Source organism: Orcinus orca, chromosome 10 (assembly GCF_937001465.1).
Source record: "Orcinus orca chromosome 10, mOrcOrc1.1, whole genome shotgun sequence".
Taxonomy (NCBI): Eukaryota; Metazoa; Chordata; class Mammalia; order Artiodactyla; family Delphinidae; genus Orcinus; species Orcinus orca.
The window spans coordinates 93,494,913-93,512,149 of NC_064568.1; the positions used below are offsets into that span (position 1 = coordinate 93,494,913).

At 49.1% G+C, this 17,237-nt stretch overlaps 1 protein-coding gene across 2 annotated transcripts in view; it reads right to left on the reverse strand.

Moving 5' to 3' along the window:
• Positions 1–16,952, reverse strand: part of GMPR (guanosine monophosphate reductase) — a 41,467-nt gene extending 24,515 nt beyond the window's left edge. The window contains exons 1-4 of one of the 2 annotated variants that reach the window (XM_049716370.1): positions 16,914–16,952; positions 9,098–9,217; positions 6,827–6,910; positions 3,604–3,777 (exon numbers count right to left, since the gene is read on the reverse strand). In XM_049716370.1, the coding sequence (XP_049572327.1) occupies positions 3,604–3,777; positions 6,827–6,910; positions 9,098–9,217; positions 16,914–16,937 (402 nt within the window). In that variant the 5' untranslated portion in view covers positions 16,938–16,952. Of the gene's footprint in view, positions 1–3,603; positions 3,778–6,826; positions 6,911–9,097; positions 9,218–15,777; positions 15,930–16,913 lie in introns of those variants that run through there. The other variant, XM_049716369.1, reaches the window with a different exon arrangement.
• Between the last annotated feature and the right edge of the window lie 285 nt (positions 16,953–17,237).

Genomic DNA, 17,237 nt, shown 5'->3' on the forward strand with positions numbered 1-17,237 from the left:
GAAACGATAACTTCTCTACCCACTTTCTACCAGCTCCTCTGAGGCCTTTTGCCAAGAAAAATCCTCTCTGTAGAATGATCTAAGGCAGAGGTCAGCAGGCTAGATCTGGCCTGGGGGCCAACACCTGATAGAAGGTGCTGGAACATTAATGCCAGAGCCTTCTCCCATGCCCACGAAGGTGTCCCTTTACCCACCCATGCAACCAGGGACTAGGAGATGCTATCAGGGCAATAACCACCTTGCACGGCACAAGAAACTGAGTTTACCGTATGACTCTCAGAGACAAACATCGGCTGAATCTCTGCGGCCTGTCATAGCTTCTGCCGCAGTTTCAGTTCACACCAGTTCCAGAAAGAGGGTGAAAACAAAATCCAGGTAACTCGGCCTGAGAGGGCCCTTGTGCTTCAAGGAGGTACGTTCAGCTGCCCACGGCCGACACCTGTGAGGAACACTGAAGGGCGTCCGCCTCTCGGGAAGAGGCACAGAGCAGGCAGGGCCTCCACAGGGCTCAGAACCTTGTCTGACCATGACAGCTGGAGAAAGAACCCAGGCAGGTGCCTGAGCCGCTGGCCACACATGGAAATGCCAAGGATGTGCCAGTGGCTAGCTGGGGATCGGCCAATGGTGGCTGACTTGACATTCCCCAGGGGAGCAGAGCTAGTCTCATCTGAACAGATTAGGTGTCACGGGCCTATGTCCTCGGGACCAGATCAGAAAGAGCAGCCAGGGACTTCCCTGGCGGTCCAGTGTTTTAAGATTTCGCCTTCCAATGCAGGGAGTGTGGGTTCGATCCCTGGTCGGGGAACTAAGATCCCACATGCCTTGAGGCCAAAAAACCAAAACATAAAAACAGAAGCAATATTGTAACAAATTCAATAAGGACTTTAAAAATGGTCCACATCAAAAGAATCTTTAAAAAAAAAAAAAAGAGCAAGCCACCAGCACAAAGGTACTTCCCAGACCCAACGTAGGGACCTCTGCATACCAATGAGCCTGAGCTGGCAGGTGGCCTGGCTGCAGCATGGTATAAAGGAGAGATGCCAGGCCCTGGGGACAGGCGCTGGACCCCAGGCCCACCTCGCACTGACTGCGTGACCCTCAAAACTCTCTCGACCCAAGATGAAGTTTCCCATCAATTTAAAGTACAATAGGTGCCTTTATCTTACACAGGACGAGTTATTATTAAAAGAGAAGAGCCTGGTCCACGCTAGTGCCTTTTTTCCACAGTACCTGGAATACACCCAAGAACACATCATTCCCTTTCCTCTCTGAAAGCCACTAGGCAAAGGCCCAGAGGACTTGTCACACTCTTCTCACACCCAGCATCTTCACAGGACCCTTTTCTGCCAATGACATTTTCTAAAAATCCCCGCTTCCCCCCTCTCGACCTGTGGCAGTGCTTGCCTTAGGTGAAAGACAAGAAAAAAGGCTCCACGTAAATCCAGGATGTGCTGGGCACCAGAAGCAACAAGCCGTCACCCCTGATGCAGACACCCAGGAATCGCCAGCCTCTACCAACAACTCTTCTGAGCTGCGCTTCCGTTCACTGCGGTGTAACCATCACAATAGCACTCAGCACCCATGTTATATACCTTTCAGTTTCCAAACACTAGACAAATGCATCCTCCCAATGCCTCCCAGAGCCATGAGAGAAATTACCTTCCTAAACACCAAGGACATACGAGTACCAGAGGTTTCCAAGTGAATCACAGATCTCAGGCGTCAGTGCAGGCAAAGCACAGCTGAGGAAGAAACACCTACCTCGCCAACCAACGAGGGAAACCAACACGAACAACGAGAACATATTCCCTGGGCAGCCGGCAGGCGCTGCAGAGGCCCCTGCCATTGGTGGCTGCCCGGGCGTCCTTGGGAACTCTGCGTCAATCTCCCCCTCGCTGCCTCACTCCCCACACCCCAGCAACCCCCAGGCCCTGCACTGGCCACTATGCCCTTTCCCTGCCCCGCCAGTCCACACCCTTCCTGCACCGCCCGTCTCCCTGGGGCCTAGTGGAAGGAGGGAGCTTCATCACTAAAGTTAACAAGGACAGAGCATGTTAACAGGTGTCCAGAGCCTGGACTTTGAATTCTGACCAACCTGACCTCAAATCCCAGCTCTGCCGCTCAACGTGGGTATGACCTTGTGAAAATCCCACAGTCAAAGAATCAGGAATTAGGACTCCTCATCTGTGGTAAACTTGGGACAACAGTTCCTACTCTTTACAGAGATGTTGTAAGGAAGAACAAAGGTGAGCCTCCTGAAACACGGGTATTCAGCAAACGGTGTTCCTGTTATCAAAAACACGACAATGCTGGCAGCACCATCATGGGCGGGGGGTGAAATGAATCTTGCTGTTTCCCACCCAGCTCAGACACGGTGCAGCTGGTTGACCTTGGGACAATGCTTGACGCTTTCTTCTCACATGACTGGAAAGCATAAAAATACTTAAAAATTTTTGGAAATCCTTAACAGATGATTCAACTCCATCAGCAGAAATACTAATTCCTGTCTCCCAACTTCCTTAAAATGATGAAATGTGAGGAGAAATTAAATTAAAAATTTGTAAAAGGAAGACACGGAGAACAGACTTGTGGTTGCCCAGGGGGAGGGGGAGGGGGAATTGGGGAGGGTTGGAGTGGGAGTTTGGGATTAGCAGATGCAAACTTTATATACAGAATGGATTAACAACAAGATCCTACTGTATGGCACAGGGAACTATACTCAATATCCTGTGGTAAACCATAATGGAAAATATGAAAAAGAATATATGTATATATAACTGAATCCCTTTGCTGTACAGCAGAAATTAATACATTGTAAATCAACTATACTTCAATAAAACAAATTTAAAAAAAGAAAAGAAAGAGAAAACTGGGTTCAAAAAAATTTGTAGAAGGAGAGTTAGGTAAATTATCTAGGGGTCAATCAATAATTGCTATGTTAATTAAGACTAGTAAAGACACACAATTACAATATAGATTTTCCAAAAGCCCAAATTTAACCCTGAAGCTTCTAGTTCATTTTTCTGTAAATCTATGTTTCCCAGCAATAAGAGATATACACATTCCAACTAGCGAAGGTGTTAAAAATTAGGAAAATACCCCCCAAAAGGCAGGAAAAGTCAAACATAAAGATGTTAGATAAAACAAGACACCAACTGATTTGCAAATAATTGTTGACTATTCTGAAGTGTTCACATTGTGGATTTCAACTCTTACAGCAGAGTTTTCTACTGGTGAGGAGACTGCGGCAGAGATGACATAAATATGTTCAACAGAAAGCCAGTTATGTTTTCATTTTTAAAAATATACCCTTTGTTAAGCAGTGACACAGACCTTGGTTTAACGGTCTCACATGGTAAGAAACACTGGATATTTAGCAGAGACGAAGACCTTACGGCATTGATCTGGATTTTATATGTATATTTTTAGAGCACAGCCAGTTTTCAGATCTTCATAGCTGCTGCCTCTCCTTTTCCTGCTGATTCTCAACTAGTCTGCTAAGAAGAAGGCAGCAAAAGCTACGAAGAGAACACAGCTCCCCAGGCACCCCACACACGTCTTCTCTGCTTCCCCATCCAGAGGAGGTCGTCCCACCATACCTACCATAATGGTGTGTTCTGGAAATCTGGCCCGGACGAGCTTCACGAATTCCACAAAATGTTCCGAGTATCCATTGGCCACATCCAGGCAAATAAACTTGACCTGCGGCACGGCTTCCAGGATGCTGCTCATCTTTTCCAGATCATTCTTCCCACTGCCCGAACTCACGGCTATATGCTGTACCAAACAAACCAAGAGGCGTAAGACACGAACAGTAACCCTGCCTCCATCCACGCGCCTGTTCTGGGCACAGCACCGTGACCCTCCGAGGTTCACCCTGATCAGACAGACACACAGTGGACCGGCTCAAGAAACATGCAGCAGCAGAGGTAAAGGAGATTCACTTCTTCAGTTACCTGAACTGACTCCGCCGTCTGTCCCACCATTAAACTGCACATATCCTGAGCCCTGGACCTCAGCCACACAATCTCGTGCCTGGCTCTTGTTTCATTTCCTCAAGCTCTCCACGTGGAACTCGGAACCGTAGAGCTGCTGGTGCAAATTCTCCTCCAGGAGGAGAGGAGAGGTAAAGAGAGCCAGGGTGGCTGGTCTGCTCAGGTTCCTCGTGCCAAAGCCGTGGCCATCACCCTGAGCATCTCGCTTAGGTGGCAGGAAGGAGGGAAAGATGTCTAAAACCCCTCTGATAAAACCCCTTCCTGTTTTCCTTTTCACGCCCGATGCAACATTATCACAACATGCAAGTCATAACCTGCACGGGTTGCTGCCAGTCTTAGCGTCTCCATTCTAGAGGCAAAATGTCCCAAAGTGCGAGAATGAATGAGCCCTGAAAGGATCCTCCCCATCTGCACTGGGACGTGCTTACACCTGAAGCCAGCACAGTCTCCTCCGTGACACCCTCTCCCCCAAGCTCCTCAGCACCGGCGCTCTCCAACCCACCCCGCTGCTCCGCTCAAAATCTGCTCTTTGGATTTTAGTAATTTATGCCTCAACAAAACCAACCCATGGGATTGTGGCCAGAGTCGGCATCTCACCTTTCATGAGATATTTATATTTTATAAATTTATATAATGTTTATATTCTAACTCATATTTCTAAACTATAAGCCACAGACGAGGGACATATCTGAAAATCCTTTGTTATTCCCTCCAAATCACACCAGTGTAGCTACAACTCAGATACTGAATGTAAGCGGACTGGTAATGTGATACATTCACTCCAATTTTCACTCCTCCTGTTTACGGTCTGACCTGTGCCCCAAATCCACACGTTCTTTCCCTCCGAGTTCTGCTACCAATTTTATTTTCTCCTTCATTTCTGTTAAAGTTTAGCAGGTGAAACTCAAGATTGGTTAGTTTCCCTCTGTGCCACTGAGTTTGTACCATGTTTCCCTTTTTAATGAGCTCTAATTTGGTGGGAGTGGGGCAGTAAGTGAAATGAGGACACTTGGTAATGAAAAAGCCAAGGTTCTGATGAATCATGCACTGCTGGAAACTCATGCTCCCCAAACTTCATCCAGAGAAGAGGGGAAGAAGGTGAAACAGAGATAATCCATTAGAATAAAATATGGCAAAAAGGAAGGACCCACTAGTGAGCCAGAACTATTTGATCTCTGAAACCACCTTCTCCTCCATCAAAATCCACACATAGTCAAGGCACAGAAAAAAAAAAAAAGAAAAAAAGAAGCCAGTGTAACTTCAAAAGCAGTACAATATGAAGTCATTCTCCAATCACAGATGATCTCACCATGTAGAAAAGCATCTAAATGCAGAGACTCCTCTATGGCATTGACGTAGAACCATTGAAGTGTGCCAGGATCAAAGTCTGGTGTGTTCTACCGGGACTTCTGTTATTTTCAAACTGCTTTTTTTTTCCCCAGTAACAGTATTACTGAGATATAGTCAAAAACAATTCACCTTTGAAAGTGCACAATTCAATGGTTTTAGTATTTTTGGAGTTGTGCAACCGTCACCACAATCAATTTTAGAACATTTCATCACCCCAGAAAGAAATTCCCACACCCTTTAGCCCTCACCCTCAAACCTCTCATCCCACAGCCTTAGGCAACCACTAATCTACTTTCTGTCTCTGTCTCTACAGGTTTGCTTATTCTGGACATTTCACGTAAACACAATCATGTACACAGCCTTCTGTGTCTGGCTTTTTCACTTGGTAAAATGTTTAAGATTCATCCATGTTGTAGCATGAATCAATATCTCATTCCCTTTCACTGATGAATATTCCATTGTATGGATATACCAGATTTCGTTTATTCATTCATCAGTTGATGAACATTTGGGTTGTTTCCACCTTTTGGCTATCATGAATGATGCTACTGTGAACATTTGTGTACAAGGTTTTGTGTGAACATATAGTTCTGTATCTGTTGGGTCTATACTAGGAACAGAATTGCTAAGTAATATGGGAACTCTTATGTTGAACCTTCTGCGGAACTGCCAAACTGTCTTCCACAGCAGCTGCACCATTTTACATTCCCACCAGCAATGTAGGAGGACTCCAATTTCTCCACATCCACGCCAACACTTTTTATTATCTGTCTTTTTGATTAAAGCCATCCTGGAGGGCATGCTGTTTATTCCGCTCCATTATATTCAGCTCCAATTATAACAACTTGCTATAATTAGGTATCTTTTCTGGTCAAAAGGCACGTTTAGAACGGACCGGTTCCCAGGAAGGAAACACTGCCAGGTCCTCTGCAAGTTCTCATGATAGAACACTTCACTTCTCAAGGGAAAAAAGATATTCCTTGCAGGTAAATCCTAATGTTTTTAAAAAAAGAATACAGTACAGGCTTCCTTGGCAAATTCTTGGCAATGATCAACGGCTGGGGGACCACTACTGCCTTCCCCCAGTTTCTCCTTAGGACTCTGTGTGTCTATCTGCTGCCAATTCAAATCCTTTTGACAACCCTAAAGATTTTCTTCCGAGTAGCATGGACATATATACACTACCAAATGTCAAATAGATAGCTAGTGGCCACATAGCACAGGGAGATCAGCTCGGTGCTTTGTGACCACCTAGAGGGGTGGAATAGGGAGGATGGGAGGGAGACGCAAGAGGGAGGAGATATATGTATACATATAGCTGAATCACTTTGTTATAAAGCAGAAACTAACACACCATTGTAAAGCAATTATACTCCAATAAAGATGTTAAAAAAATAAAATAAATAAAACAAAAATGAAAAAAAAAAAGATTTTCTTCCCCCTGCAACAAATGTTAATTTATAACCAGGGTGGAGTCATACCTGCAGACATTCTGGGTGATTAGCGGCAAAGAGCTTCCAGTCATCCAGGGTGTAATGCTTGTGAATTGCTGTAAGCATGGAGTGCTAGGAAATAAAACAGCACCATTAGGACGAGAAGTCAAGGGAGTTCCACCCCCCCTTCCTCCATATGGCGAGGGTGATCCACCAATACAAAAGCATCCGGTGTTCCAGCCCTTCAGGCTTAATTTGCTTTGAATATGCTCCTAGGAGGCCCAAACAGATGAAAGTGTAACTAGGGAAATCACAAAACCTGTTTTCCACTCTAATCTGATCAGACAACACAGCATTCAAGATTTAGGAGGCAATGCCAGGAGGCAGGGGGGTGGAATAGGGAGAATTCTCAGAGCCCTGGGCAGCCCACACTTGACTGAGGCCAGAGCAGCACAGAGCGCTGGTCCCCTGCCCATCAGCAGGGCAGCCTGAGGGCAAAGTTATGCTTAGTCAACCCCAAAGAAGCTCAGCTTCTACCTGAAAGCTTTTCTTTGGGTTCACAATCTAAACATCTCCTGCTAAAAGCTAAACCCATCAGGCAGTTGGTATTCTTGAGGGAGGGAAGTACATAAATCATAATCCTAAATCTATGACTATCAACCCAGCAAGTGTTTACTGAACACCTACTTTGTGCAAGCGCTTCGCATACATTATTTCATGTGCTCCTCAGGACTTTGTATAGCAATAGTAGTTTCGTGGGCAGAGATGGGGCTTAAGAAACTTAAGTTTAAGAAATTTAACAATCGCTGGGCCAAAAAGGGGTGAAGGCCAGAATCAAACTCAAATCTGAATGCGGAACCCAGGCTCCTCCTCCTGTATCAGGGCCTCGCTCCTAACTTCTCTCAGTCCCCTCTCCTAAAATTCTACGACTTTATTAATGCAAGACACTAACTCAGTGGATCTTAGAAATGGAAGATTCGTAGGACCCGCACATGATTAGCTATTTCAGTGCATACTGTCTCATTCCTGTGCAAATGGGAAGAGCACAGCAAGTTCTCCGTTCTTCATGGACTACTAATCTGATATGTGAATTCATCAGGGCTATTTATTGCCCCCTGATTCCATGCATTTTTACGCAAACACGTAATTCATTAGTAGCAACGGCTGATCACAGCAGAGGGAGGAGAAGATAGGGAGCAAAAAATACAAATTCCTTTTGCAATTAATTTATTAGCCTCTGGCCCAAAGCTCACTGGGGGCTAAGGGCGGACAGACGAGGCAACTGATCCTGGACTCAGACAGACCACCCCCCACTCCATTTTGTGACTTCATAATTTGTTTGAAAATCTCCCTTCTAATCACGGGCTAATAATGAATCCCAGCACCTCCTGAGGTTAGACATGCTGTCCACAGCAAGAAGCTCTTTCAACTAATTGGATTTATCTTTTCACTTGGCAGGCATTAGCTACGGAAATAGATGCACATACTCTGTGTATCAGAAGCAGACATTTCACATCTATGATGAATAAATGCACCGAACCTTGGACACAAATGCAGACACAGATGTGTGAGATGAAGATTTTGCCCACAAATAACTTTGTTTTTATTTTTCTAAAGCCAGGGCACTAGCTACTCCCTTTACAGGCAACGAGACAGCAGCTGGTTCAAGGGACCCTGAGCTTGTACTAGTATCTGTCGGTGTAAGTTGGGAGACAAATCCCTTATTCTGGAGTCAGTCTGGGTTTGAAATCTTGGCTCAGTGACTACCTGCCTAAATGCCTTGAGCCAAGTGACCTCTCCTCTCCTTCTCTGCCTCGATTTCCTCATCTGTATAAGGAACCCACCTGTATGAGCTGTGACCACATCATACACATTACAATCAGTGCTTGGCACCTAAGTTTTCTCCATAATGATGTAATAAGTGCTACAGAACAGACGAAGAGGTTGTCTTCATTTTAAAGGTGCTGTCACTCTTCTATTAATACAACACTCATCCAACTATATAATATGGCACAATGTCCAACTTCTTTTTGTGTCTCTAATTTCCAAAAGGATCACGAGCATTTTCAAGAAAGAAAATGGATGCAGGTCTAGACCATCTCCCTGAAGGCGAAGTCCAGACTCCATCCACCTTCTGATGGAAGAGAGAAAAAGAAGTGTCTGCAGCAACAATCAGACTCAGAACCAAACAGTTCGGCCGCAGCGAATGACCTGAAGTGTCTCACTTTTCTCCTCTTCCCTGTGCCTGAGCAAGTCCAGGGTGGGCTACTGACCACCTGTCCAGTGTGCTTCTCAGAGGCAAAAAGCCCGCCGTCCTACCTGTGACATCACCACTGCCATCTCAAACGTCCCCACGGTGTCCATGTTGGCCACAATGATGGGAATCCCCGAGTAGGTCTGCTTCGAGTTCCGAAAAGTGAAGCTTCGCTCGAGATCCACCTGTTGCAAAAGGGAAAAGAAGTCCTTGGCTCGTTATGTGATTTGGGTAGAACTTCTAGAGTTTGGAGCAAGTGGAAAGGACACAAAGGAAGTGTAGGTCCCTCGGTCCCTGGATTCTCTTAGGGGTTGGGCCAGGGGTTCCAAAGACAGGTGAGTCCCTGAGGAAAGGGAGGCATGGGTTGTTATCCAGGTGCAAAAACTGAGCTGGGGTCCTTACAACCCTCAAGCACCAGTACAAGGCACTGCGTGCTCCCCGCTTCAACAGCCCCTCCCACCCCCCTGCCACCTCTGGCCCCAGCCTGGTTCACAATAGCCCGAAGCACCCACATACAAGTCACCTTTACCCCCTTCCAAGCACTGGAGGAACAGCTCCCCTTCTGGGAAAATCCACTCCACTCTTCTCTGCCAACCAAGGCCCTCCCTTTAATTCTCACCTTCCGAGAGAACCAGGCAATCCAAATTCACCCTGCAGTCAGCTGCAACCCGTAACTCCCTTAGCCCTTCAACCTTCTCAGCTATTTTGTAACTATCAGCATCTTTCAAAGAGCCAGGAGGAAGGACATTGCAGCCATGTCTGTGCACATAACCACTTGTTCCTTTGACTTGCAAACAGCTCCAATTCTACCATAACTCCAACCTCAGCGTATTTATGACCAACTCAAGCGACAGGGAATCCAGAACGAGAGCAAGGCCAGGAAGGCGGGCTCAGCAAAAGCAGTGGGTAGGGCCAGGCGCTGGCCAGGAGCTAACAGAATCGAAATCGCTTCTTCCACCCAGGGCAGATCCCGGGCCTGTGTGTGCACAGATGCAGTGGCTCATCCTTCCCCTGCTCTGCTCTTATCCCAAGCTCCCCACCCCACCCCCCGGCAGGCTCAACTTCCCAGGCTGGTTTCTGGCTGGGTTTGGGCAATGGGGTCACTGGTGGGACAGGGGAAGACAGTGGGGGAGGTGGCCCTGGGTGTAGTCAGAGCAGTTCTCCCAGACCCCCTCTGCCTTGGCCTGCATGGTCTTGGTTCCAGCTCACAGAGTGATCCCAGGCCTTGGGAACCTCCCCTTTGGGAGTGGGTTGTCTGCTGCCAATCTCTGGGGTCCCTCGGTATTCCATCCGGTGTCTCAGCTGTGTCACAATGCCTTGTATTAAATTTCCTGTTTTAAATATTCAGCAATGTTCGTTTCCTCAGCAGGACCCTGAGGGATACAGCCCCTCCTGGAAAGGGGCACTTCCCCAAGGAGAACTGGCAGGACAAACACAGGTGGAAATCTTAAGCTTCTGCAAGAATCTGGACCTACATTAATCCTGGCTGACTGAGGACAGCAGCGGTAATCATTTCCTACCAGTATTTATCTAGAGGCTTCTTCTATTTTTTCGTTGGAGGTAACTTTCACCTTGCCATCAACATGTCAGAACACCAGGGGGCACCTCAGGTCCTTTTCACACCTCGCGCTCCCCCACCACAGAAGGCTTCCTGGGCTAACAAGGTCATAAACATGGCGGCGCTGGCCTTAAACAGCAATCAGTGAGGGGAGATGAGATGCTGTCACTGCCGGAGCACTTGTGGAAGGCAGCTCATCCCTTTCCCCACTTCCTTCATTACCATCCTTGGTTCTACTGCAGTGAAGCAAGTTCGATCTGCATCCTGAAAGGTAACTGAGGGGATCTATTAGTTGCACCCTTCTGGACTGCTAATGGCGTGGACATTTTGGCTTTGCAGGCTTAAAACAATCGGAATTCCTTGGTCTCAAATTACTTATACTCCTTCCAAGAAACGTGAGGAAGGCTGCCACGCTCTGCACCCAGCTAAGCTCACAGTGGGTTTTTCTTGGCGCTGCAAAACAGTTCTCCATGGAAAAGGTCAGCCTTGGCAATGAACTCTTCCCCTCACTTCTACTCTCCTGCATACGGCGGAGCCTATGCGATCCTTAATTCTAGGAACGAGAAATAAAATATCTTCCCCGACCTTATCCACGCAGACGGAAGGACACAGACACACACACACCCCCGAGATGACCAGTTGTTCACGGAGAGAAATATTTTAAATATTCTAGCCACCAGAAACAAAACTTGGCACTTAACCTGCCACAGCTGGTCCACGCACCAAATATAGCACCTCCAAACACTCTCTCTGCTAAGCCTGGTTTGAAAGGGCACAGAAAGTAATAAGCTACCCCTCTCCGGCCTCAATAATGCATGCTTCTGCTGTTCTTTAAACATACCTTCGTCATAGTCCTGCAGCCCAACATTTGGGGGCCCCAAAATACAAATAGAGACCCACCTGCCACGTTTCTAAACATCTCAACGTTATGAGCAACGTGTAAGAAGCTGCTACACAAATTTTGTTCTATCCGCCTACCTTTACAACACAATTTCATTAATGACCTGGAAAGCACCAGAACATGGTGCCACGGGAGCCAGCCCTGGCCCCTGTCTCTTCCCACGCACATCCTTCTGGGCCCACATGGACACCCCAGTCTGCACACTAAGCTCCATGCACACACGTCCATCCCCGCAAACAGCGGTCACCTGGCCACTCTGAGGTTAGAGGCGAGCATATTGGCCGCAAGGCTGGCCCTTGGGAAACACACCTGGGGAAGAGGCCCCCCGTGCAGGCCTTGGAATCAGCTCAAAATCATGTGGGCAGGAAATCCAGGATCCTGAGTATCTGGAGCATGGCCTAGAGGGAAAGGCCCAGCCCTCAGCCCTACCCAGTGAGGAGGGGACGGGGGAGCAGAAGTGGAGCCCGGGGCAGGGGCCTCTTTTCCCTAAATCTATGGCTGGTGTGATTAAAGCAATTCTCTTATTAGCTTATTCATTATCTGTCTCACCTGTAGACTGTAAGTCGCAGCGTAAGGGCAATGCCTTTCATCTCTGTGGTCCCAGTGGCTCAAAAAGGGTGGAATAAATTAATGTCTGGCTGAGGGGTAAGGATGAGATTGTCTTGGCCCCCAGCCTTTCACGGCAATGCGTGGTAGGCCCCAGCCCGGCCCTCTGAACATGCTCGGTCCCCTGGAAGTTTCACCGTCAGGTGTCAGGATTCAGAGATGCGCACGCAGCCACACACAGTACCAGAGAGCCACGGGGTTCCACAAACACAAAGGCTCCGGTGGCCAGTCTGTGTGCACACCAGAATCACGGTGGGGTGACTCCCAAAATACACACGCTCAGGCCACCCCAAACTTAATAAATCAGAACCTTTGTGTTGGAGACCACATCTGTATTTTGGAGTGTCTCCCCAGGTGATTCTGATGCATTAAGAGCAAGCCTCATCACACCCTCCAACGTCACAGGGCAAAATTTACAGAAGCTGGTACGGTTTGAACTGTCTCCCCAGAAAGGTACTGAAATACCAACCATCAGTACCTGGGCACGTGACCTTACTTGGAGATAGGGTCTTTGTGGATAATCAAGGTAAGACGAGGTCGTTAGGGTGGGCCCCATTCCAGTATGAACTGGTGTTCTTACAAAAAGGGGAAATTTGGACAGAGACACACAGAAAGGGAGAATGCGGATTCAAGAGGAAGACAGACATCAGACTGATGTATCTACAAGCCGAGGAACACCAGGGTTATGTGTAAACACCCCAAAGGCAGGAGAGAGGCTTGGAAGATTCTTCTCCCTCACAGCCCTCAGAAGGAACTGCGAGACAGTACATTTCTGTTGTGTAAGTCACTCAGCCTGCAGTACTTTGTTACGGCAGCCCCAGGAAGCGAATACAGAGCCCCGGTAATAAAATAACTAGCTCAGAGCTTGGAAGAACCCAGGCCTTCTTTCTCCCAGCCGATAGTCTCTCTACTCTGCCATGGTCTCATTCCCCTCGGGCCAGCCTGCTGTCCACTGAAGCTGGACCAGAACTCACCAGAACCGGTCCACTTGTCACTGGACTACTGGTGAAAAAACGACTAAGGAGTCTTAAGGAGACTGATAGCTCATCAGGTCATGTCTTTTCTGTCCCAGGACAAGTAAGTGGCCAATTTTCCAGTGCAAATTCCTCCACTGTCTGACTTCCAAAGTTATGGTTGTGTTAAGTTTGCGGTTTTTTAAAACAATCTTCCTAGCTTAAGGACTAGGGTGGGACACTGGAATAAGAAATGGGTCCCAAGGAAGAAAATGCTCAGGGAGTCAAGGGACGATGTCACCTCCCCAGTGTGTCAAAGAAAGACAAAGTTCTTGCCCAATTGACAACCATGTCACTTTCTCTGAAAAGATTACCCAAATGCTCCCACACAGCCCTGTGGCCCTTTATTCTTGCGGCCCAAAGCCTTGTGAAGACATGAGCATGGGCAATGGATGGGCAGTGAGGACGACTGCCGATCTGTTACAACCACAGGAAGGCAACCTGGGCCATCTCCACCTGCAGCCTTTGCCTCTGGGAGTTGACCTCAAATTCATTTTATGTGACACTTGTGGAAATCCCCTTGCAGAAGCACTAAACCTCCGAGTGGAAGGGCACTCTGCCTTTCTCTCCACTTCCTGCTCACAGCAGCAGGCCCAGCTCTTAGCAAAACTGCTGCAGTGATAAATCTTGTCAGTTGTCATAACTCTCCCTTCCCAGCCAGACTCCGCTTCCACAGGGTATGCTTTACTCTCCTGGCTCCAGTGTTTTCTCTCCTGGTACCACTCAGATCTGCTCTCTGGTTAGGCTCAAAGTCCGGTCATTTACCATTTAGTTTCAAATTTACACTCACCTATCCTTCTGCCTGGAGGCATACATTTAGGATTCTATCTGGTCGTACAATGCAAAGTTTTCATCTGCTTACAAGAAATTTCAGGCATCCACAAGCAAACTGAGAAAAGCTTGAGAGGGGATTAGAGGTCCACCTAGATCCCTGAACATCACTGAAGCAGGGAGCCAGGTGATACCGGGTGGCCAGCAGGCAGCTAAACCATGACGGGAACCAAATGGAAAGGCAACGCCAGTGAACTCAGGTTTCCAGGCAGGGACCTGGCAAACGTGGAAATATGAAAACACTTCTCAAGGACACAGAGACCTCACTGCTATGTGTACATGTAGACTGCAAGGTGTCATGGGAAGCTGGGACATTAACACTTTCAATCAGCCCAAATCATGAAACCAAATGATGCACGACAACGTCACACGATTCCCTGGGAAACAGTAATTCGTTTTATTACATAATCCTGAGTTTCACCTTCACAAGAGGTTTCCTGCTTCAGAAAATACACATAATATATCCTTGTTTTAAACATATAACTTTTCTTAAAGTAAGTTTCTCTCTATTAAGTGAATTGTGAATATTCAGACTATTGAGGCCAACAAATTACTAGTCTGCCCAGAATCCCCACATCTCATCTTGGCCTGGACTCAGGTACCAGCTACTGCTTAGACTTCAGGAGACCAAGGCCTGCGATCGCAGCTGTTTATTGTTCTTCTAAGTGTCTGCCCCCGCTCTTTAGCACCCGGGAGGACACAACAGAGGACAAGAACTGAGTTGAGCAATCCAGAGGGATAAGGGTTAATCATTCCTCGCCTCTTCCAGTCCCGGCTCCAGCTGCCAACCCTCCCGCTCGAGAAGGTGAGTTGGGAGGGCCTGGTCATTGGCTACAGCAGCAGCAGGCTTCCTTAATTCAAACAAGCCCTCAGCTGGCGGCACCAGGCACTGCAGTTAGGAGTCAGGCGGGGGCACCGGCAGGCAGCCCGGGGCCTCGCAAGGGGATTTATTTATGGTCCGGGGAGCGGGACGGATGGAGCAGTAGGCTGGCTCGGTCTCCTGCTGTTTACTTCTCCAGCCCCCGCTTCCAGACCCAGCAGTCTCCTCCCCTTCGGCTCCAGCTCTCGGCCCGCCACGCAAAGCCACGGTCACCGGGATACACGACTCCGAGGGACTCTGCCTTTGTGTGCAACTAGTTTATCCTTCACAGCTTGACCTTCCTCCTGCCCCCCTCCCTGGCTATGTCCAGTCTGGTCTCCACCTGTTCCTCAAGCTTCGCTCTCATTAAGGCAGGACCAGCAATAACGCCTCCACCCCTACTCCCGCACCCCAGTGCTCCCAGCTTCCCAAACGCTGGGCTGGACTGAAGCGGTCCGGTAAGTGGGTACCATCAGGCACAGGTCTGCAGCCCCACTCCCAGAAATCCACTGAAACGCAGAAAGTAAACCCTGAACTTTTGCCCCGGCGTTTCCCTGTTTTGCAGACGTTTTTAAAAAATTCCATTGCTGGACCTGTTACTAAAGCAGCCAGAGTTCCCCGCACTGAGAGACACTGCCCCAAAATCTCCTCTCCCTTTATACTTCGTCTCTGCTCTGTGTACCACCCCCCCGCCATCCTCTCTAAGTCACTTGGCCCCTTGGTCTTCGCTCCTCTGGGGTCTAGTTCTATTGCGTGCCTCCCCTCGTCCACCCGACCGGACGGATTTAGAATTTTTGGCCGTTGTCGGACCCCTTAAAGACACCTCCAGTCCTGGCAGGGAACCAGCTGCCCTTCCCCCCTTCTACAGTGGTGAGGAGGGCAAAGGGGGTCAGCGTCCCACAGAAAAGCTGGCAAGGCTGGCACATCCCAGCGCCTTGCACCCACCTCCCCCGCGCCACCCGGGCAAAAGATCCCACCTCGGCTCGGCTCTTGAGGCTGCTTCGCTTGGGTCGGAGCAGGACATCCTTGAAATCCAGCTTGAGGTCGGCATCTATGCGGGGCATGGCGCCGGCGGCGCGCTCGGGCCGGCGCGGCGGGAGCCCGCAGCTCCTCCCTGCGGCACGGGCTAGGGGGCGGGAGCAGCCAGGGCTTGCGGGGGAGTGGGGAAAGGGGGCGGGGCGGCGGGAACAAGTGGCTCGCTGTGCCGCGGCGGGTGCTCGGCCGGGCGCGCACGCCGCGCCCTTAAGGCCTGCGGACACCTGCAGCCGCGATCGGCCCGCCCCGCGCCCTGGGGGCTCCGCCCCGGCCCCGCTCCCGCCCCCCCGCCGCCTGCCCCCTCCCCGGCCGGGGCCAAGGGGACGGGGGAGGGGGAGGACCGACGAGTTGCGGACAGACCAGACGCATGCTAAGAAACCCGCTTGTGTGACATTTTTAACCACCTCCCGCCCCTGTTGACGGCCTTGCTCATCGCGATGACCGAAGTGGCGGGGATTGGGGAGGAGAGGGAATGCACACCGTCTTGTCTGTCACCGACGTCCCCTATAGGGAGACTGGGCATGTGACCGCCTTACCCGAGGAAACGTTCTCCACTTGAAAGGCTTCCCTTCTCCTTTCTCTAATTTCAAGCCCCGTGCGCCCATCGGGTGCTGAGTCACACCTCTCACATGCCAAAAACTAAGAAATCCCTGGGAAGTTGGATCGAATTAGGACAAGAGACTGGGCAGGTGAATGTATTTAGCAGCAGTGGGCTTGTTGAGGCAATTTTTGAATTCCCTTTGGATTTCAGGGGTTGGTTGGTTTGCATAAAAGTGTGATGGCTGTAGTCAGCGCAGATTCTGGGATTCGAGGGACCGGAGTCCCTCTGAGAGTTATGGGTGATGTCAGTTTACTTTTTTTTTTTGCGGTACGCGGGCCTCTCACCCTTGTGGCCTCTCCGATTGCGGAGCACAGGCTCCGGACGCACAGGCTCAGCGGCCATGGCTCACGGGCCCAGCTGCTCCGCGGCATGTGGGATCTTCCCGGACCGGGACACAAACCCGCGTCCCCTGCATCGGCAGGCGGACTCTCAACCACTGCGCCACCAGGGAAGCCCGTCAGTTTACTTTTAACTCACTTGTTGACCACACGGAGCCGTCATTATGCATTAGGAACATGCTTCAGTGCTTGGCCTGCACCTGTTCGTTCACTCCACAACAACCCAAATGAAGGAGCTGGTTTGCAGATAAGGCAACTTAGGACCGTATAAAGGAAATAATTTGGCCAAGGTCTTCAGTAAAGTTAAATATAAATCTCTCAGTCCTTAAAACTTACTACAACGTTAACTAAAGCTGCTTTTGTCCTGGGACCTCTCTGCCTGGGTTCAAAACCTGACCCCACCACTTTATAGCTGGATGACCTTGGGAGAGTCAATTTCTCTAAACCTCAGTTTTCTCATAAG